The sequence below is a fragment of the Cetorhinus maximus genome, chromosome 9, assembly GCF_964194155.1.
Source record: "Cetorhinus maximus chromosome 9, sCetMax3.hap1.1, whole genome shotgun sequence".
Classification (NCBI taxonomy): domain Eukaryota; kingdom Metazoa; phylum Chordata; class Chondrichthyes; order Lamniformes; family Cetorhinidae; genus Cetorhinus; species Cetorhinus maximus.
In genome coordinates this window covers 7122645-7143021 of record NC_135887.1, presented here as the reverse complement: position 1 = coordinate 7143021, position 20377 = coordinate 7122645, and the positions used below count along the sequence as shown (strand labels likewise).

General features: G+C 41.1%; 1 protein-coding gene across 3 annotated transcripts in view; it reads left to right on the top strand.

Annotated features, from left to right (window-relative positions):
• Positions 1 to 1428: 1428 nt before the first annotated feature.
• myo18ab (myosin XVIIIA b) overlaps positions 1429 to 20377 on the top strand; it is a 257823-nt gene continuing 238874 nt past the window's right edge. For all 3 annotated transcript variants that reach the window (XM_078547990.1, XM_078547989.1, XM_078547979.1), the window contains exons 1-2: positions 1429 to 1768; positions 10759 to 11908. In XM_078547990.1, the coding sequence (XP_078404116.1) occupies positions 10901 to 11908 (1008 nt within the window). In that variant the 5' untranslated portion in view covers positions 1429 to 1768; positions 10759 to 10900. The remainder of the gene's footprint in view (positions 1769 to 10758; positions 11909 to 20377) is intronic.

Sequence of the window (20377 nt, the reverse complement as noted above, 5' to 3'; positions counted from 1 at the left end):
CATCTGGTGGAAGGGGCTAGCCACCATCTGGTGGAAGGGGCTAGCCACCATCTGGTGGAAGGGGCTAGCCACCATCTGGTGGAAGGGGCTAGCCACCATCTGGTGGAAGGGGCTAGCCACCATCTGGTGGAAGGGGCTAGCCACCATCTGGTGGAAGGGGCTAGCCACCATCTGGTGGAAGGGGCTAGCCACCATCTGGTGGAAGGGGCTAGCCACCATCTGGTGGAAGGGGCTAGCCACCATCTGGTGGAAGGGGCTAGCCACCATCTGGTGGAAGGGCTAGCCACCATCTGGTGGAAGGGCTAGCCACCATCTGGTGGAAGGGCTAGCCACCATCTGGTGGAAGGATTAGCCACCATCTGGTGGAAGGGCTAGCCACCATCTGGTGGAAGGGCTAGCCACCATCTGGTGGAAGGGCTAGCCACCATCTGGTGGAAGGGGCTAGCCACCATCTGGTGGAAGGGGCTAGCCACCATCTGGTGGAAGGGGCTAGCCACCATCTGGTGGAAGGGGCTAGCCACCATCTGGTGGAAGGGGCTAGCCACCATCTGGTGGAAGGGGCTAGCCACCATCTGGTGGAAGGGCCTAGCCACCATCTGGTGGAAGGGGCTAGCCACCATCTGGTGGAAGGGCTAGCCACCATCTGGTGGAAGGGCTAGCCACCATCTGGTGGAAGGGCTAGCCACCATCTGGTGGAAGGGCTAGCCACCATCTGGTGGAAGGCATAGTCACCATCTGGTGGAAGGCATAGTCACCATCTGGTGGAAGGCATAGTCACCATCTGGCTGAAGGGATAGTCACCATTTGGCGGAAGGGATAGTCACCATCTGGCTGAAGGGATAATCACCATTTGGCAGAAGGGATAGTCACCATTTGGCGAAAGGGATAGTCACCATCTGGCGGAAGGGATAGTCACCATTTGGCGGAAGGGATAGTCACCATTTGGCGGAAGGGATAGTCACCATTTGGCGGAAGGGATAGTCACCATTTGGCGGAAGGGATAGTCACCATTTGGTGGAAGGGATAGTCACCATTTGGTGGAAGGGATAGCCATCGTATGCTTGTGGTGTACACACTGGTGCATAATCTGAAGGTAACTGATTTCACCTGCCTTTTCTCACTCCAAGGCTGCCTCCTGCACGGAGGAGCCGCGATGGATGTTTCTGTTCACTCTCGGCTGGGCCATTGCCGTTTGCCGCCTGCAAGGGGATGGAGCGGGAGAAAGGGGAGTGACTGGGAGGGCTGGCATGGACTGAATGGGCCGAGCGGCCTCCTCCTTTGCTGAAATGGCTCCGTGACATCTCGTCCCGCTTGCTCCTGTTTTTTTTTTCTTCTTACATTCGTTTTCTTGAGTGAAGAGCCTGAAATGCCGGAGTCCAGATCTGGGCAGAGGGAGGGAGGGAGTGGGGGGTGTTGCTGAGTGGGGGTGGGGGGCGGTTGACGGTTGGTGTCGAACGCTGGGGCGCGTGGCCCGGGCCAGCAGCTGCGCAGTGACGGACGGACGGACGGACGGTAGCTCGCCCCCGCCCCACCACACCCAACCATCCCTATCCTTGTCCGGCTGGCTGGGAGGCGGCTCGAGCTGGCCAGCGCACGCGCGCGCATGTAGACACGCGCAGCGCCATTTTAACCGCCTCGGAGTCGCGCGGCGGCGGCGGCGGCGACGACGACTGCCGGACAGAGGCTCGCGCTGTCAACGGCTGCACAGGCAGAGGCAGCAGCAGCACCACCAACACCCGGCAAACGATGCAGGCTCCTGCTTCCTCCGGTGAGTCTTAACTGGTGCCCCCATTTTATTCGAGGTCTAACCCCCCCCCATCATGAACACATTCCCGAGTGATATGTATGTCCCCCCCCCCCATATTAGATTGATTTTTTTGTTGTGTGGATGGAGGGGGAGGTTCGAGTTTTCAGGAAGCGAATGCCAAGCGTTTCCTGGATGATCCAACAAAATAAAAGGGGCAGGACAACTGATGAAAAGCTGCGATCTTGCGAGGGAAATTAAAGCCCCCTGTTTCGACGGAAGATCGGACACACAACAAAAAAAATTAACCCCCAAACCCCCTTTTTTGTGTGTTGATCTTCCCCTATCGTTTGTGGATCTATTGTGTTCCTGATTTCGATTGTAGGCCAAGCTCAGCGCTGCACCTACAGCTCTTGGCATCTGGGAATGGGAATTTCGTAAGGTAAAAGCTGCAAATTGGACTTAACCTTTAAAGGCACAGCGCTGTGCACCGCAAGGGACGAATTTTGCAAACAAATGCGTTTGATTTATGTCCAAGCTAACATGGTAGCAATTTTTCTCTTTTTTTACTGGCCAGACTTTTAAAAAAACTTGCCAAAAAAAAAAAATCGTGGCAGATTTGACATGGATGATTTATTTGTTTTCGAGTATGCCAAGGTCCATCTTTTTTTTTCTCTCTCTCTAACCAAAAATCTCAAAGAATGCAATTTGGCCTTTTACCACCTCCAAGGAGTGCCCTGTGCTGGACAATATCAATGTTGCTTTGTGGTCTTGGGCAAGGCATTGACAGCTACGGATCTCTCCTTCAATTTATTTAACTTGTGTCTAATTAATTTTTCTCAGTATACCATACTGCAAATGAATGCCAGTTACGTCCATTTTCTCAATTTCCTTGTATTAAATGTTATGTTTGTTTTTATCAAACACTTGAGAATTTTTGTTTTGAGTTCCTTTTATATTGCATATAAAATTTACAGTATTTATTTACCCATTAACTTGTAGGAAAGGTTAATACTGCATAATGGCTTTTTTGTTCACATTGATTAAGTTTGTAATTTGCCATTCCATGCTCAAAGCACTGAGTCAAGGTTGCTCTTGGTTGCAACATTAATGCATATTAACAAATAATTTGATAATTAGTTGGGTACTTAACTTGGTACTGTTTGACCCACACTTTAGAACTCTTGTTTGCAACTGTTATAATTACTAAAAATATAATAGTTTTGAGATTCCATTTGCTTATTTATACAACCATTGCAACGCTAGTAAACATTCTGTAGTTTTCACCACAGCAAATCTCTCTAATATACATTTAGGTGTGTCATTCTTCTTAATGATAAATGTGAGAACATATTTTTCTTCCTAATTAATGACCTGCTAACAAAGTTAAAAAAATTTGGGATTTTTAATTATTGTAAAAATGTGCATAGTGTCACGGACCGGAGGAGGATCAATTTAAAGAGTCCTGATTTCTCCTCTCACTACCCGCCTGTAAACAGAGAGGTGTTTTTGATTTCTGTTTTCGCCCTTTATAAGTGATGGCGTGTTTTCCCCAACCTTTCAGTTTGGAGTGATCCAACATCTATTAATCCCACAGCAAAACTCGGGATCATGTAAAATAAGAGGGTTGGTTTATTTGACATACACACGAAATGCGGGAAAGGGGTTTCACAATGTCAGCTCATTTTTGCACTCATACAATAAAAGAGGGATAATGGAAATACAGGGATACAGGACAAGACTATGATAAAACTAAGAGTTATTGTTTCACGTTTAAGCCCATAGTGCAGAATCAAAAGTTCAGTGGCTTACTCCCTCAGAGGTGAGCAGGCTGAAACTGTTGCAGGGTGATCTGACTTTCCAGAAGCAAGGACTTCCATGATGGAAGAAGGCACGTAGAGATGAATGAGTCTTATAGGCACTGATACATGAGTTCCAATATTCCAATAGTACACAATGTAGACGAGGGCCAGGCAATTTACCTCGACAGAGCTCTTTCTGCAGCTACCTGTTCGATGGTAAGATGGTGGACTGCCTGGTTCAGTTCCACCTAACAATATTATAGGTTATAGCAGCTTGGGGAAGGTCATGTGACATACCTCCTACTTCTCTTGGGTGTTGCACAGAAGACGTATTTTCCCAGGTCTGGAATCTTGAGGTATTTAATAGAGGATTCACAGTCCCTTTTGTCCTTGCAGACATGCTGTCTCTGTTGGTCAGCTCTGCTGTAGAAATGTAAACGGGTGTTGGTGCATTTCTTTGCAATTTTATTTTCTGCAGTCACAGAAAGCATTAGTGCCTCTTTAAAGATAACAAGGCCCCAGCTGGTTTCTGAAGGCTAGAAATTCCTCTGGTATGAGTCGAGGTGAGTCAGCGTAGAGCCTTGTTCATTATTAAAATAAAATAATATTACATAGATTAGCCAGTTTGATGTAGATATATATTTTCCTTCCTGCCTTCTGTCCAGGACAATACACATTTCAACATAGGAGTTAGGAGCAGGAGTTAGGCCACTTGGCCCCTCGAGCCTGCTCCGTCACTCAATAAGATAATGGCTGATCTAATTTTAACCTCAAATCCACTTTCCTGCCCACCCCCAATAACCTTTCATCCCCTTGCTTATCAAGAATCCATCTATCTCTGCCTTAAAGATATTCAAAGACTCTGTCTCAAACATCTTATGGTGCAGAGAATTCCAAAGTCTCTCACTCCTCAGAGAGAAAAAAAAATCCTCAGCTCTGTCTTAAATGGGTGGCCCCTACTTCTAGATTCTCCCACAAGAGGAAGCATCCTTTCCTCATCCACCCTGTCAAGACCCCTCAGAATCTTATATGTTTTATATTGAGGACTTTTACCTCTGTTAGAAAAATTTAGTTGGGTACTGATTTGAATAAAGTTTAGCAACATTTTACTGTCTTTATCAGTTAAATTGTGTTTGTATATATGACTTCCTTTTATTGCTGATTTGCACCAGAGCATTAGCAACACAAACACTGTTCACAAAGTACCTTTTTACTGATCCAGAGACACGAGTCGGTGTTCATGTCTGCAACATGAAGATTTAGGTGTTTTTTAGCTTCAATGCTCCCTTTTGAAGTATTGTTATATGGCAGTGTTGTGCAGTGACAAAACTTTTATACTTTTTTGGTCCCTTTTTAAAAATGTGTTGTGTTGATATAGCACGTTGATGCTCCAATCTATTGCATTATAAGTAGTGTGATGTCCTGTGACTCACTTAAACATAGGTTCCACGTAGTAGTTGTGGAGAAACAGGAGTTCACAGAGAAGTTACCTTTGACTCGTATGCTTTTTGTAAGCAGTTGAATCCAGGTTGGATTGGCAGAAGTAAACAATCAAATCTACCGTTGTGTGATGCCTGGGAGCATCAAAGTGAGAAAAACATAAATTTTAAAAAGGCTACCAAACGATAAAGTAACTTAGATCATTTTGTGAAGATCACAGAAGCTTTCACGTTTTAAAATGCTATGTATCATAATATAGTTTTAAAATTATTAATCTTTCAAATATCCAAATAGACTTTAAGACTGTTGAACTTAGTTGTGTAGCTTGTTTACTATGAAAGTGAGTTAGCTGAGTAATTTGTTGCTTTTCAGAAACAGTTTAAATAATTTTTACATGTTTGTTGTTCCAATCATTGTAATTTGGCGAAGCAGGCAAATGGCATAATTCCAGAGCACATACAGAACATTTGGAAAATGGTTACATTTTGAATACATTTTAAATAAAAAATACAAACTTGGCTCTATTCTTAAGGATAATAACTTTTAAAAAACTTTTTCTCAATAAGAAAAGCTAACCTCTGGAATGAAGTCAAGACAAATCTGTGGACACCACTTATCACTTTTATTTTTGAACAACTTTGACAAGGTCCACTGTGAGGGAGCAAATCAAATGTTTGTTTTTTTATAAATCACTTTTTAAAAATAAGCGTAACTGTTAACCTACTTCCTTGGACAATTCTAGTCAAGTTTCAACATAACTTGACTAAACATTCTAATGAAACAATTTGGGTTTGAAAATTTAATTAATATTGAGTAGGTATGTATGTATATAAATATATTTCTCATTAATTTTTGACTTCTGGAATTTCGGTTTTTTTGCTGCACTACAGTTCTCATTAATATAGTAGGAGCAGTTGCTTTTATAAGTGAAATAAACCAGTAATTGCAATGAAATGGAAATAGAGCAGTGATAAGCACAAAAAGATGCTGCTGCTCTTAGAGCTTTAGCATTTAGACTAAAATATGCCAGTTTGGTTCAGTTAGTTACCTTCACTTCTGTTAGAAATTGATGGGTGGGGTTGCTATCCCGCTCCAAAACTTAAGTGTGTAATTTAAACTCCCAATGTAATGCAGCGCTCCCTCTCTTAAACTGCACATAAGTGCAGTAGGAAGGGAGCGCTGCATTGCATCGGTTACTGTCCTTTGGGTGAAACCATTTAAATTCAGGCTGTGTACATCTCTTTGAGTGGCTATGAAATAGCCCACGACAATACCTAAAGAACAACAAGTTATCTCGGCGTTCTGCCAAGATTCATCACCCAGTTACCAGCCAAAATGGATGAACTGATCATGGCACTTTCTGCTATTTGAAGGATCTTATCATACACAAGTTGCTTATTGATCTTTTTAAATATATATTAGAATAGAGGGAACAAGGCAGTCAGCTCTTTACTAAAGTTAGATTGAGATTCAGTGAATTGTCTGTGAACAGCTCAGTGATGTATACTGATTTTTGTTGTGTTGAATCTTTGTTACTATCGCTGTAGAGACAGATAACTTTTTAAGAGATTCAAGCTTCCAGTTACTAGCTGAAAAAATGACACAGCAAGATTTCATGTTTTAAACCATTTACTGTAACAAATGGCTAAAAGTACTATTGACCAAATGCTATTTTCTTTTTTGTAGGCAACTTAAACTTCACACTACAGAGAGGAACATTTCCCTTTTACACTTATCACACATCATACTCCCCATAGAATTACAGGCCTTATAGCAAAAAGTCTACAGTTGCTCCTGGCTTCCAGTAGGTTCCCATGTCCCCGCTTCACTGAGTAATAACTGAGTGATCATCACCAGACCTTTTCCTCAGTTTTCCAAGTGTTTCTTAAATCTACCCCCAGGAGTAAAGCCTGCTTCAGTGATTGTTCATCCCCCTGGCCATGTCAGGACGAATCTCCCGAAATCCTTAGATGGCTGTATGACGTGACTCTTCAACTAGAGTCTGTCTCCCTACCCCACCTGGCTGTGGTAGCTCGCAAAGCCAAAACAGTCTTTCTCTCAGCTGACTACACAGAACTGCCGTCTGTCTGTGATATTTATTGATTTGTAGGGAAGCCTGTAACCTGGCTTCTTTGGCTCTCTTCCCATGGCAACGTGAAATACATTAACCTTGTGTCCAGGTAGAACTGCTGATTAGCTATCTTTGACCCCAATTCTTTTTCATCTTATAATGGATTGCGTACACCCAATATCTTTTAACACCTTTCTTGGACTTAGGAATACTCAGAGTTTGCTCATTGTAAATGTTGCCATTGTCTCCAAGCATAAATACCTTGCACCTTCTTCTCAGTAAAGCAATCTAAGCCTTCCTTTGATCTCTAACAATCAAAGCATCCAGGCTTCCTGTCAGGAAGACTCAGGTCACATGACCCCTTTTAGTAACCTTAAATTTAAAGCTACAATCCCAAAATATGATAATCTTATAGTGTAACAATTATGAGGCTTTTATGTTCTGTGGAATGAATTTGGAAGCAATTGGAGCCTGTGCATTTAGCTTTTCAGAAGATATCAGTGTGACTTAATTTTTGATCACATTTATGATTTTGCTGTTCTGGTTGTGGACTTGACCTGATGTTGAGGGTGGGAGTGTAGAGACCATCATTGTTGGCCTGTAAGGTAAGCTATGCATACACCATATGGACAGTAAAATCAAAATGGTGAACCTAAATGATGTTCTGTCGCATGTATTGTTTTTTTTTTGGTGGATGCAGATGAGGAAATTGTAACTGTTTCTGATGCAAGAATATTGGGATTTCTGCTGGTATAGATGGTGCTGTTGTTTAAAAGGAAGAAAAAAATGTGGTTAATGTAAAACTGAAACTGCATGCAAACCATGTTGATGCCAGTTTGGCTGTAGCAAAATATGTAATGTAAAGAATACGAAGTGATCTCACTGAAACATAAGATTCTGAAGGGGCTTAACAGGGTAGATGCTAAGGGGATGTTTTCCCTCATGAGGGAATGTAAAAGTAGGGCACACAGTTTCAAAATAAGGGGTCTCCCATTTAAGACGGAGACGAGGAGGAGGAATTTCATCTCGAGGGTCATTAATCTTTGGAATTCTTCACCCCAGAGAGCGGTGGCGGCTGGGTTATTTTAACATATTCAAGGCTGAGTTAGACAGATTTTTGAACCACAAAGGAGTGAAGTGTTATTGGGAGCAGATGGGAAAGTCCTGAGGTCCTGAGGGGCATGTTCCCTTTGTAATTTGTTTTGAAGTTGTCAATATATTCTTTATTGATGTATGTACAATTTTACTGTAAAATACATATTCCCCCAGTGTAAAAATGCCATTTGTCTTGAAATATTATAAGACTTCCTGCTGGTCCTATACCCCTTAGGCCAATGATTTATGACTATCTGCTTCCAATTGCGTTGTACAAATATAATCTGAAATTAGGGAAGTTTGTATTATTGTGAAGCATGGAAATGGCACTAATTATAATCTGCCATAGTTGCACAAGTCTTAGTTTAGTTTTAAAAATATTTTGTGAAGGTTTTCAACTATTGTTCCTGAAAGATGACCAGATAATTTAAGTAGACCAAATAATATGTTGAATAAAAACTGTACTGTCGTTTGATGGGGGAAGGACCGCTTAATATTTGGATTATCGTGCATCAGAATAGGATAATACAGGTAATGATTTTGCCATCAGGTCTCCTTTGTTAAAGGAAAAAGAACCACATATAAACTTATAAGTAACATTCTTTTGTTCTCTCCATTTTTCTACATTCATGTAATTAGGGATACTGGCTCAGGAGCTGCTGAGCCTTGAAATGTGAAGGATGTAACACACAATGTATTGTTTCTGTGTTATGTATGCATTTATTGATGTGTCTGAACTTCTAATTATTAATGAATCCTTTTATGATAGCTATTGCTATTAGCAATCATTGCTGTAAATATAATTAAAACTGTCATAAGCAAGTTGAAATTGTATCATTTAATCATTTATTTTCAAAAGGATCATGGTACTCCTTTTTTTCCTCCTTTCCTGATGTATGTTGACTCAGAAGATCACAAATTATGGACAAAGAGGGCCATTTACCTAGATCCTGATATATCCTATATCTAGTTGTTAAATAATTTCAAGGTTTTTGCCATCATTATTCTAGCTGAGGTTTATGCCACTTATTCATCACTCTTACATGAAGAAAATTTTCCTGTCACCTGTCTTAAATTTACCTTTTACTGGTTTGAGCCTGTCTCCAAATTCTGCTACTTAGTTTAATTTTGAATTATATTCAAGTTTAACTTTTTCTTTACCTTTTTAACCATCTTGTATACCACTATTAGGTCATCTCTTGGACACCATCTTTCTAGGTTGAAAAGCCCAAGCTTCTTTAGTCTTTTCTCATAACTGACTTTCTACCACCTACCACAACACTGGGATCAGTCTAGTTTCTTGCAACCCAAAAGGGATGTAATGTGTAGAATCTGGCCTGACTGGAGCAATATAAAGTTTGATTGTTCCCTCCTTTGACTTGTTTTTCACTGCTTTTACTATGGAGTTTAATATCCTGTGGACTTTTGATTGCTGCACTGCTTTGTTTGGTTTATTGGTTGGTCACTAAGTATCTCTTGGGTGCATTCTTTGCTATTTTTAACTTTGTCCATGATGTTTGCATGTTAACTACTTTTTCTTCCTATGTGTAGCACTCTACACCTGTTTGCATTAAATTTTAAATGCTACTGTCCTGTTCATTTACATATTTTGTCCAACACCTTCTGTAATTTCAGTGCTTCCTCCATTAATTCTGCTGCCTTTCTTGCTTTGGTATTGTGCAGCTTGGCACCTTTACATTGAGTTTTTGAATCCAGATCATTTGTAAATTAGAAACTGCAGTGGCCGTAGCACTGAGTCCTGACACACCACCTCAGCTCTTCTCCATTTACACCACCCTTCTATCAGTTTCTTAACCATTCTAAATCCCCACAGACTTGCCACAGTTGACCTGGGTTGTCACTTCCTTAAAGAAGTCTAGGAATTTGGTCAGACAGGGTCTTTTCTGTTCAGATTTGTGTATGGTTTTGTAAGTGCCACTACCTGTTGGTACCTCACCCGTGACTGTTCTTCATTTATGAGCACAGATGGTAAATTCAACTGCGGAGAGCTATCACAGCCAAACCTCAGCCACTGCTCAATTGGCATCCACATAGATATCTTTTTTCATCAGGATTTATTGAGGATGATAATTGAGGGAAACTTGGCTATAGCTTGCTTCCTCTTCCCCATAGCTAAAGAGCACCTGCCAATTGTGGCAGTTCCACCAGTTACCTGCCTGAGATCAATTACCTCTACACAGATCAAGGCAGTGAATTTAGGACCTTTCTGGTCTACATGATTTGTAACTCTTTCGAGTACATTCACAGTTCTTGACTTTTTTTTTTCCGGGATTGGGACATGAACCCACAACCTTCTGACTCAAAGGTGAGGGTGCTATGAACTGAGCCACAGCTTTGTACCTGTACTGACCAGCAAGTCTAGCAAATTAACTATTTGAGAAGTTAAAAGATAATTATACATTTGGATGCATATTAATTTTTATAATTTGTTATTATGCTGTTTGTAATTGAGGTGATGTGGATAATAAGTTTTCTTATTTGAAATAGTAACTTGAATGTAATTTTAGTAAAATGGACATTGAAATTGAGTACTGAATAGAGTTATATGTATTTCTGTTGTAACTATCGTTTTGATTTCATTTCAGACACACAGCATTACATTTGGTCATACCTGTTTAAGAAGAAAAGTGACCTGTCCCTGATTGCAGCTGGATCATCAAAAGATTCTATCTTTATTAATTATTTTTTCACTCGTCAATAATTTGCACCCAAAAGTAAACATTGAAAATGTTTAACTTAATTAAAAAAGACAAAGATAAAAAGGAAAAGAAAGAAAAGAAGGAAAAGCGGGAGAAAATGTCTGTAGCAGAATTGAAAAGTCTCGAGGAAGTTGGTCTTCGTCGAGGACTCTTTAATTTGAATCGATCTTCGAAGCGGGAATCAAAGACTAAACTGGAAATTTCAGCTCCTATACCAATAAAGGTAGCTAGTAGTTCAGATCTCAATCTTACTGATATTGATTCAGACACTGTTAGTAACAGAGGAAGCATGATTTTTGATTCCGAGCAGTTGAGTACTGCCAGTTCCAGTGATGACCTCAAAATTGATGAGAGTAGTTTGAAGGGATCTGTACTTCAGAGAGCAGCTTTGTTTGGCTCTCTTGCTAAACAGAATTCAGTCCAACTAGTAAAGAGGTTCTCTTTTTCACAAAAGAGCCGAGAAGAGACTTCAGAAATGTCAACTCCATCAGAAAATTCTGTGACTCCTTCACCACAAGTAGAAATGAGAAATGAAGGCTTACTACTGGGGTATCTAGAGGCAATGCCAAAAAATATGTCGGATACAGTGTTACTAGCAAGTCCTAATACTCAGATTCCGGAAATTGTGGATAAAAGTTTTGCTGCTGATCTACGGCTTCCTCCTGTGGTACCACCTTTACCTACAGAACCCAGAGAGCTTGTACTGCAAAGAAGAAATACAGGAGACTTTGGATTCTCTTTGCGGAGAACTACCATGCTGGACAGAGGACCTGATGGGCAGGTTTACCGTAGAATGGTTCACTTTGCAGAGCCTGGGGCTGGTACCAAAGATCTGGCATTGGGTTTGATGCCGGGTGACAGACTGGTGGAAATTAACAGTAAGAATGTTGAAAATAAATCACGAGATGAAATAGTTGAGATGATCCGTCAATCTGGAGATACCGTGAGGTTGAAAGTGCAGCCAATCCTTGAGTTGAATGAGCTCAGCCGATGTTGGTTGAGAAACCACAAAGGAATTCGCAGAGATACTTTTGGTGTAAGTACTTAAAAAAAAATTAAAATTAACTCTCACCTTGATTTGATCAGGTGTTCAACTTTGAAACTTATTGTAGCTCCAAATTACTTGAGGGAATTCTAGTTTTCTGTCCTTATCAAGTTAAGGGTTCTGCTAATTGATCATTCTGGCATCTTTACTGAGCAGGAACCTGACATCCCACAGTTGAGAATATTATTGACTTGCAACCTTTCAAGTTTCCTCGTTGTGCAGTAGGATTATATATCAATGGTATAATTTTTTCTTGGCATGGATCTGAGCGATTGTGTTGCATATGGTTTCTGTAATTACAATTGCAGTTGTTTAAAAATGAAGTGATACCTGAAGATGTTATTCCTTCAGGAGCTTGGCCAACAAACTCATTTTGTTTTGTTCTGGTTGTCAATAATTATGATTAATGACTAGAACATAAACATAATAGGGTTTGCATTTAAGCTAATACTAGCGTGCTTCATAATATTTACAGAGATTTGTGTTTCTTTTCAAACAACTACTATTGGTATTGGTGTAATTGAATAATGCAAAATTGATGAAAATGTAGTAATAAAATTGTTTTGGGAAATTAGTTGTAAGTAGCATTTGGTATTTAACTTTGACGCACCTCTGTGTTGCTATCTTTAAAATTCCATGCAACCTTTTGGCATGTTTAATGGTTCATTTGTTTTGGTTTTGTGATATCAGTCTTGGGCAGGGGTGCAAAACATGAGCCAGTGAATAGGCAGCTGTCTTTACATGGTGCTCCATTTTCTTTTTCATTTGGCTCCAAAAAAAAGGGGGGTGGGGGAGAGAAGGATAGAGAATTGAGCCAGTATAGAAGGGGCAAAAAGATACTCTCTCAATTATTATACTGCTGAATTATGCATGTGTGTGTATATGGCTGCACTATGGCTTTTACCCGTGGCTGTTGTTGCAATCCTGCTTTAAAAAACATGTGCTTTACTTCACTAGTTGAGACTAAATTTCAATGCCAAAACCATGTAATGGTGGAATTTCCTGTGTATTTATGTCCAGAGATAAATATAACTGTAAGGAAGACAAATACCCAGTGTAAAAGACTGAGTAAGCTCTGGTGCGATGGTGTTGCACATGTAATAGCCATATGCCTCCACTTTCTCTTTTTTTTAAACACTCATTCAAGATGCTCCTCAGCTTGGTTAAAGAAGTTTCTTTTTATCACCTGCTCTAATATTTTCTCATGCAGCTCAGTGTCATATTTTGTTCTATATTGCTCATGTGAAGCACGTTGGGACATTTTTATTACATTAAATACAAGTTGTTCAGAATCACAGAATTGTTACTGTGCAGGAGGCCAATCAGCCCATCCTGTCTGCACCGGCTCCCAGAATGAGCGGTTCACTTAGTGCCATCCTCCTGCCTTCTCCCGGTAACCCTGCACATCCTTCCTTTTCAGGTAACAGTCGAATTCCTTTCTGAATTCTTCAATTGAACCTGCTTCCACCACACGCTCAGTCAGTGCAATCCAGACCTTAACCACCTGCTGTGTGAAAAAGTTTTTCCTCGTTGCTTTTGCTTCCTTTGCCAATTATTTTAAATCTGTGCCCTCTCGTTCTCGATTCTTTCACAAGTGGGAACAGTTCCTTCTTATCTACTGTCCAGACCTCCTGTGATTTTGAATACCTCTATCAAATCTCCTCTCTTCTTTTCTACAAGGAAAACAGTCCTAATTTTTCCAATCTGTCTTCATAATTAAAGTTCTTCATCCATGGAACCTCTCTCGTGAATCTTTTTCTGCACTCTCTCCAATGCCTTTACATCCTTTCTAAAGTGTTAAAGTCTGTGATCCTGTGAAGTTGTTGTTACTGTTGATCCCTGTACTTAAATGCGTTTCAGCTCGAATTAATACTCAGTTGCTCTCCAGGCTTAAGAGCCACACATGCAAATTTCCTGAAGATAAGCAGGTTCAAAGCAGGTGTAAAATCAAGTCCAGAAAAGTAATAGTTGAAGTGTTTAATTACATTTGATTTTTTTTGTGTGGCCAGATCAACTCTGTTTCCTATTTCTCTGGATACATTTAATGACCTTGATGTAAGCCACATTAAAAGTTGCAACAATTTCCTGCGACCTTTGTCTGGATATGTGTTTAACCTGGGCGGAAACCAAATATGTGGCTTAAAATTTGTGGAATTTTGGGTGTAAGTGAGCTATGTGCCCAACTACAGTATGACCAAATCTTTGTGATCTTTAATAATTGTTTATTGATCCCTTCACCTGACCACATCTCCACCTGTAACAAAATTTTCAGGAGTAACAGGAAAAGGTCATTTTTTATGTTTCTTTAATATGTTTTGAACTTTTTTTGTATCTTCTCTTGAGACTGCACTATATTGATTAAGTAACATTGTTTTCCTGACTTGTTGATTCTTAAATATACTGTACTTATTATGCATGATTAGTTGAAAAAGTTGAAACTATGTTTAGGCATATTCTATTTAATGAGATTAGCAGGAAATTTACATTCAGTTTGACAGTGGCAGAATGGGTGCTGGAAAGGGGCATTTTCAGGTCTAATTCTGGGTTACACCAGCAGAGATAATTCCAGGCCAATGTGTTGTGCACATTTGTATATCAATAATGGTTAGATAGCTTGAAACTTCATGTTCCTTCTTTTGAGAATGAAAATTATGTTGAGTTCAGCGTTTTGGCCTCTTTATTTTAGATTGAGTTCATATTTATTTACGCCAATTTTTATGTTCTCTTGTGTATCCTGATGAGACATTTAAAGAACATTTAACCTTACATTTAGACTACATTTCAAAATTACTTCATGGCCTGTTTAAAAAAAAAAAGAACTAACTTTGGAAGTCTTGAGATTGTGAAATGCAAAATTTTTTCTTTCTCCTAAACCCACCCTTCAAATCCTCTGACTCTTCTACTGGCACTGATTGTATTTTGCCAAGCCCAGTACCTTTGCTTCTGGAGGTAAATATTCTAAACATAGCACCAAAATGGCACTCAAAGAATTGAGCAGATATCTGTTCTAAGGTTGCTTGTCACTAATTTCCATTTATGCCTTTTGCTCCTTTTGAAGTAATATTCACCATTTATCTTGTTATAATTGTAATATCTCAATGAAGTGCTTTAATCATCCCTCTACCAACTCTAAACTTCCACAGTCTTTCCTGAACTTTCACTTCAACCTCTTTGCTCATGTATCATAACACAGTGTGCCGGGACAGGTTGAGAGAGTGGTTAATAATGAGCTTTTTGGGACATGGACTATGAGCAAGTGTGAACTTGTGTAAGCCACTAGTTCGGCATCAGTTGGAATATTGTGTCCAGTTCTGGGCACTGCACTTAAGGAATGATGTGAAGGTATTGGAGAGAGTGCAGAAAAGATTCATGAGAATGTTCCAGGGATAAGGAACTCCAGTTATGAAGATAGATTGGAGAAGTTAGGACTGTTTTCCTTGGAGAAAAGAAGGCTGAGAGGAGACCTGATAGAGGTTTTCAATCATGAGGGGCCTGGACAGAGTAGATGGGGAGAAACTCTTCCCACTTGTCAAAGGATCAAGAATGAGAGGGCACAGATTTAAAGTAATTGGCAAGAGAAACAAAAGTGATATGAGGAAGAACATTTTCACGCAGTGAGTGCTTAAGGTCTGGAATGTGCTGCCTGAGAGTGTGGTGGAGGCAGGTTCAATCGAAGCACTCAACAGGGAATTAGACTGTTGTCTTCGTGCAGCAGGCAGAGGATGGTGACGAATTTCTGCGCGCAGCCAAATTTGAGGAGTACGCTCCATAATACCTCCTGGTTGATGGAGCCGAAGACCTTTGTGAGGTCAAAGAAGGCCGTGAATCGAGATTGCTGCCATTCTCTGCATTTTTCTTGGACTTGTCTTGCTGTGAAGGCCCCACTTCGCTTCTTGATAGACGGAATCCGCATTGTGACTCTAGTAGGAGCTCTTCAGCTATGGGGAGAAGGCAATTGAGAAGGACTCTTGCAATGACCTTCCCTGTGACGGACAGTAGAGATACCTCAGTAGTTGCGGCAGTTGGTCTTGTCTCCTTTTTTGAAGATCCTTACCGTGATCCATACCAGTCGATCTGTCACCGACCCAATACGAGTGCAAACTGGGGTCAAGCAAGGCTGTGTCATCGCACCAATGCTCTTGGTCATCTTCCTTGCTGCAACATTTCACCCCATCTCCATAAAGCTCCCTGCCGGAGTGGAGCTACTCTATAGGACGAGCGGGAAACTATTTAACCTACGCTTCCTCCAGTCCAGAACCAAGATCATCCTGACCTCTGTCATCAAGCTGCAGTACGCTGATGATGCTTGCATATGCACTCACTCAGAGGCTGTGCTCCAAACTATTGTTGATGCATTCATGGAGAAGTATGAAAGAATGGGCCTTAGGCTAAACATCCGGAAGACAAAGGTCCTCTCCCAGCTCGCTCCTGCAATGCAACACTCTGGTTCCCTCCCCCTCCCACCCAGCTTACTATCAAGATCCACGGTCAACCATGGGACAGTGTGGATCATTTCCCATACCTTGGGAGCCTCCTCTCAGCGAGAGCAGACATCGATGATGAAACTCATCATTGCCTCCAGTGTGTGCCAGTGCAGCTTTCGGCTTACTGAGGAATAATGTTTGATGACAAAGACCTCAAGCACGGCACAAGGTTTTTGGTCTACAGGGCTGCAGTGCTACCTGTCCTCCTGTATGTGCCAGAGACATGGAAAACATACAGCAGACACTTAATTCCCAGGAGAAATATCACCAGTGATGCCTCCGCAAAATCCTGCAAATTCAATGGCAGTATAGGCGCTCCAATATCAGTGTCCTCTCTCGGGCCGACGATGATGATAACTCAGTATTGCCTCCAGTGTGCCAGTGCATCGAGGCACTGGTGATGGCTAATTATCTACATTGGATGGGCCACATCGACTGCGTGCCTGACACAAGGCTCCCAAAACAAGCACTCTACTCCGAGCTTCGTCACGGCAAGCAGTTACCAGGAAGGCAGAGGAAACATTTCAGGGATGTCCTGAAAGCTTCCCTGAAAAAATGCAACATCCCTACCGATTTGTGGGAATCTCTTGCTCAAGACCGTCTAAACTGGAGAAGAGGCATCTGTGAATGTGCCAATCATTTTGAATGTGTCTGCCAGGCCCAGGTGGAGGTCAAGGGCAAACAGTGGAGGGACCGTACCAAAATCTGAGCATCCCATCCATCCGCCTCATCAAACACTACCTGCCCCACGTGTGGCAGAGTGTGCGGATCCAGCACTGGACTTCTTAGTCATCTAAGGCCCCTGGAGGGGAAGAAAATCATCCTCTGTGCCTAAGAAGAAGAGACTATTATCATTTTATTTCGTTCATGGGGTGTGGATGTCGCTGGCTAGGCCATACCTAATTGCCCTTGTTCAGAGGGCATTAAAGGGTCACCCCCATTACTGTGGGTCTGGAGTCACATGTAGGTCCTTCCTTAAAGGGCATTAGTGAACCAGATGGGTTTTTATGACAACTGACCATCGTTTCATGGTCATCGTTAGACTTTAAATTCCAGATGGTGGGATTTGAACCAGGGTCCTCAGACCATTATTCTGGGTCTCTGGATTACCAGTCCAGTGACAATACTGCTACACCACCTCCTCTCCGTCTGAAGAGTAAGAATGTACAGGGTTACAGGGGGAAGGCAGGGGAATGGCACTAGGTGAATTGCTCATTTGAAGAGCTGGTGCAGATAGGATGGGCCAAATGGTCTCCCTCAGCGCTTAACAATTCTATGATTCTGATAATGAAATTCGCAGGTTATTTGATGTAAATAGACATCAGCAAAATTGATGCATGAATGGGTGCAATTTCAGGTGTAACTTTCCAATTGTGCCCCCACAGGAAATTCCACCCATATATAACCAACACACTTGTAGAAACATAGGAACAGGAGTAGGTCATTCGGCCCTTTGAGCCTGCTCCGCCATTCAGTATGATCATGGCTGACCCTCTATCTCAATGCCGTACTCCCACACGCTCCCCAGACCCCTTAGTGCCTTTAGAGTCTAGAAATCTATCTATTTCATTCTTAAATATATTCAATGACTTGGCCTCCACGGTTTTCTGTGGTAGACAATTCCACAGGTTCACCACCTTCAGTGAAGAAGTTTCTTCTCACCTCAGTCCTAAATGGTCTACCTCATATCTAGACTCCCCAGCCAGAGGAAATATCATCCCTGCATCCAGTCTGTCCATCCCTGTCAGAATTTTACATGTTTCAATGAGATCTCTCATTTTCCTAAACTCCAGTGAATACAGGCCTAGTCAGCCCAATCTCTCCTCATACGACAATCCTGCCATCCCAGGAATCAGTCTGGTGAACCTTCACTGCACTCCCTCTATGGCAAGTATATTCTTTCTTGGGCAAGGAGACCAAAACTGCACACAATACTCCAGGCGTGGTCTCACCGAGGCCCTGTACAGCTGCAGTAAGATATCCTTGCTCCTGTACTCCAGTCTTCTCACAATGAAGGCCAACATACCATTTGCCTTCTTAACTGCTTGCTGTATTGGCCTGCTTGCTTTCAGTGATTGGTGCACAAGGACATCCAAGCCCCTTTGTACATCAACATTTCCCAATCTATCACCATTTAAATAATACTCTGCAATTCTGTTTTTCCTACTGATGTGGATAACTTCACACTTATCCACATTATACTGCATCTGCCATGTATTTGTCCACTCACTCAACCTGTCTATTTCACCTTGAAACCTCTTAGCGCCTTCTTCATTGCTCATATTCCCAACAAGTTTCGTGTTGTCTACAAACTTGGAAATATTACATTTGGTTCCCTCATCCAAATCATTGATATATATTGTGAATAGCTAGGGCCCAAGCACTGATCCTTGTGGTACCCCACTTGTCACTGCCTGTACTCCGAAAAAGACCGGTTTATTCCTACTCTGTTTCTTGTCTGATAACCATTTCTCAATCCATGCCAATATGTTACCCCAATCCCAAGTGCTTTGATTTTACACACTAACCTCTTTTATGTGGGACTTTATCAAAAGCTTTCTGAAAATCCAAATACATCACAATCACTGGTTCTCCCTTACCTACTCTTTAATTACGTCCTCAAAAAAAAAACTCCAGTAGGTTTGTCAAACGTGATTTTCCTTTCATAAGTCCACGTTGACTTTGTCTAACCCTGTTGATGTTTTCTAAGTGTCTTGTTATCACATCCCTTATAATAGACTCTAGCATTTTTCCTACTAATGTTAGGCTAACAGGTCTGTAATTCACTGTTTTCTCCCTCTTTTTTAAATAGTGGGGTTACATTTGCCATCCTTCAATCTGGCGGGACTGATCCAGAATCTACAAAATTTTGGAAGATGACAACCAACATGCTTGTTTCCCCTCTTTCTAATATATAAAATATCAAAATAATAAATATAACTAAAGTTATTTGCCTTAGAGACCAAATAGCGCACATATTTACTTATTATATGTACAGAATTGTGGACAAATGCAATCGATGTGCAAGGGGATGTTGCTGCCTTTTGTGCAGTTCAAATCATAGAATCATGAGACAGCACAGGAGGCCATTTGACCATTGTGTCTGCTCTTTGAAAGAGCTATCCAATTAGTTCCATTACACTGCCCTTCCCCAATAGCCCTGCACATTTTTGCACTTCAAGTATTTATCCAAATCAGTTTTGAAAGTTATTCTTGAATCAGGCAGTGCATTCCAGATCACGACTTCCTGTGTAACAAGAAAAGTCCCTTTTCAAGTTCTTCTGGTAACTATTGTAAATCCGTGTCCTCTGGCTAGTGACCTTTCTACAGTATCTTCTTATTTCCTCTATCAGAACCCTTTCATGATGATTCTGAGCACTTCTATTACGTCCCTCTTTTGCCTTCCCTACTCAAAGGACAGCAACCCCATTTTTGTAGTCTTCCTGTGTAATTTATCCTGCTACCTTAAAGATTTGTATACATACCTTCCAAGGTCTCCTTGTTCCCCCATCCCCTTTTAAAATTGTACTATTTAATTTGCAATGCTTCTCATTGTTCCTACTTAAATGCATCACTTCACACATCTGTACAGTATTTAAATTTAATTTGCAATGTGTCTGCCCATTTTACCAGTGTGTTTATGTCCTTTTGAAGCCTGTTACTATCCTCCTCACTGGTTACTACGTTTCCAAGTAACTAATGTGGCAAATCTAAATCTTTTGCAAATGCATGCAGGCCTCCTTGTAATGCTGATGCCATTCAATTCCTGTGACCCAAGAGACATACTTTATCATTTTGCATGGGCCTTTTTCCAGCAGATGGTTTTATTTAATTTTGAATTTCAAAATTGTTTATTCCTGTATGTCAAATTACAATTGTGAATGCCAACACTTCATCTTGACTACAAAAGCTATGTCATTTATTAATAAAAAGCAGACTGTGCAATGATTTTTTTTAGACATGTTTTAACTGGAAA